This window comes from Poecilia formosa, unplaced genomic scaffold (assembly GCF_000485575.1).
Source record: "Poecilia formosa unplaced genomic scaffold, Poecilia_formosa-5.1.2 Scaffold292, whole genome shotgun sequence".
In the NCBI taxonomy this organism is placed as follows: Eukaryota; Metazoa; Chordata; class Actinopteri; order Cyprinodontiformes; family Poeciliidae; genus Poecilia; species Poecilia formosa.
The window spans coordinates 53,767-55,669 of record NW_006800231.1 but is presented as its reverse complement, the minus strand read 5'-3'; the positions used below and the strand labels follow the sequence as shown (position 1 = coordinate 55,669).

At 39.4% G+C, this 1,903-nt stretch overlaps 1 protein-coding gene across 1 annotated transcript in view; it reads right to left on the bottom strand.

Annotated features, from left to right (window-relative positions):
* The window catches only part of LOC103151805 (chloride anion exchanger-like), an 8,258-nt gene that overhangs the window by 401 nt on the left and 5,954 nt on the right, over nt 1-1,903 (bottom strand). The window contains exons 6-9 of the mRNA XM_016681749.1: nt 1,818-1,897; nt 1,470-1,583; nt 1,306-1,383; nt 671-783 (exon numbers count right to left, since the gene is read on the bottom strand). Of these exons, the coding sequence (XP_016537235.1) occupies nt 671-783; nt 1,306-1,383; nt 1,470-1,583; nt 1,818-1,897 (385 nt within the window). The remainder of the gene's footprint in view (nt 1-670; nt 784-1,305; nt 1,384-1,469; nt 1,584-1,817; nt 1,898-1,903) is intronic.

The window sequence follows — 1,903 nt, the reverse complement described above, 5'->3', positions numbered from 1 at the left end:
AACCAATGGAGGCCTGGATTTGGAGCCACACACAAAATTAAAGTGAAATGTTCCCTTTTTTTTGAGCAGTATATTAAAATAGGCACTTATAAGTTAGAAGATGTCTGAAGTATTCAGGGATTTTAACTATCCACAGATAGCTGTAGCTGTTCCCCATGAACACCGCAAGCCCACTGTAAGTCTCTTCCTTTTTTTATATAACTAACCGAGCCTTTCAGAAAAAGAACTTTCAGTCAAACATAGTGGTGACAGTTTGAAGGCCTTAATCTTTGCTGCTTCAAAACCTGGACAATTTACTGTAATTAATGAAACCACAAATTTTAGTCTCGAGCAGAAAAACCTGAAGTAGAATGTCCAACTACATGTTCCTGACCTTAAGCGAAGAACTCCTGGGTTATGCAGCAGAACATTTCTCTATAGTTGACAGTCCCTCCAGGATTTTGCAATTGTTTTTGTAATTTTTTTCAGTATTTTTATTTTTATTTTTTCCGGAATGACTGATTTGTGGAGCTACTGGAATTACTGGCCAGAAGTTTGGCAATTTTTTTTCTCATTAAAGCCCTGCAAAAATGTATTTGTAGAAGAAAAAAGATGAGGAAAAGAAACAGGACATTTCCAGAAATGAGGCAAGTACTTTTTCAAAGCATTATGTAAAATAGTTATTTTTAACAGGCCATTAGCACCTACGCATTCTGGTTTGTCTCTCCTCCAAAGGTACGGTATTTCACTGAATTGCATCAGCATCCCCTTTAGGTTGACGATTACCAAGGCACCCAGAACAGACTGCCGTCACATAAAAAAATAGTTACATATATTATCATACACAGGAATCAAACTACAAAAATTTAGGGGCCTGCCAAAGTGTGTGTGTCGGTTGGAACCAGTGTGTTGATGCTGAAAATTTGCTAAAATGCTAAGGTTAGCTTAAATTCTGTCTGTAGTAGGTGAGATATCACTAGCATGTGAATTTACATTGAGTTCAATATTCTAAATGTGACTAGTATTTAAAAAATTTACAAAATGTGTAACGTATAACATTAGGATGAGATCTATCACTAACATGTGGAGCAACTAGCATGTTAACGCTATCAAATGTGAGATATCACTAGCCTGTTGATGAACAGGCTCCACTCAGTATGATAAAGATGGGTCAAAAATACAGAAAATAGCTAATATGCTTATTTTAGCAAGACTAATGTTAGCATGAGGGCTATCAATAGCATGCTGAGCAACTAGCATGTTGAAAAGAGTAGGATGTGAGTTATCACCTGTTTTTCTATTTAAAAAAGAAAACGACAACCTCACCCTTGGAAGTGGCTCCAGCAGGAACCCAAGGGCCACTGTTACAATCATTGCCATCATCGCTGAGACCAGCCCGGCAACCTGTTTTTGTAAAGTGAGTAAACTTTGAGTACAAGTGGAAGGTGGGGATATAGGACAGAGCATGCACAGTTCTGGACACATCTGACCTGCGTTTTGCCTCCAGAGCTCTCCTGCACTGCGGTCCTGGAGAGGGCCGTGCTGGCTGCGAAAGACCTGAAGGTTGCTCCGAATATGTTGCTAACCCCGAATGCAACAAGCTCCTAAGATAAAACCCCAACAGGTAAGGCAGTGCCCTTGTCAACAAAAAAGTATAATTGTTTTAGGTCAAATGATTCTTTACTGCATGTTTGATTCATGCAACCCATCATATAAAAGCAATATTCAACCCTAAAGTTATGAGGATTTACACTCTCATTGTTGACCATCAGTGATCAGTTAACTCCATTTCTTAGAGCAGAGCCAAACTGTCAAGCTAGGATAGGCAAAGAGCGCACCTGGTTACCATCAATGGGGTAATCATGTTTGACAGAGTACACTTTGGCCACAGAAAAGGCCACAGCGAATCCTACAATGGCTACAG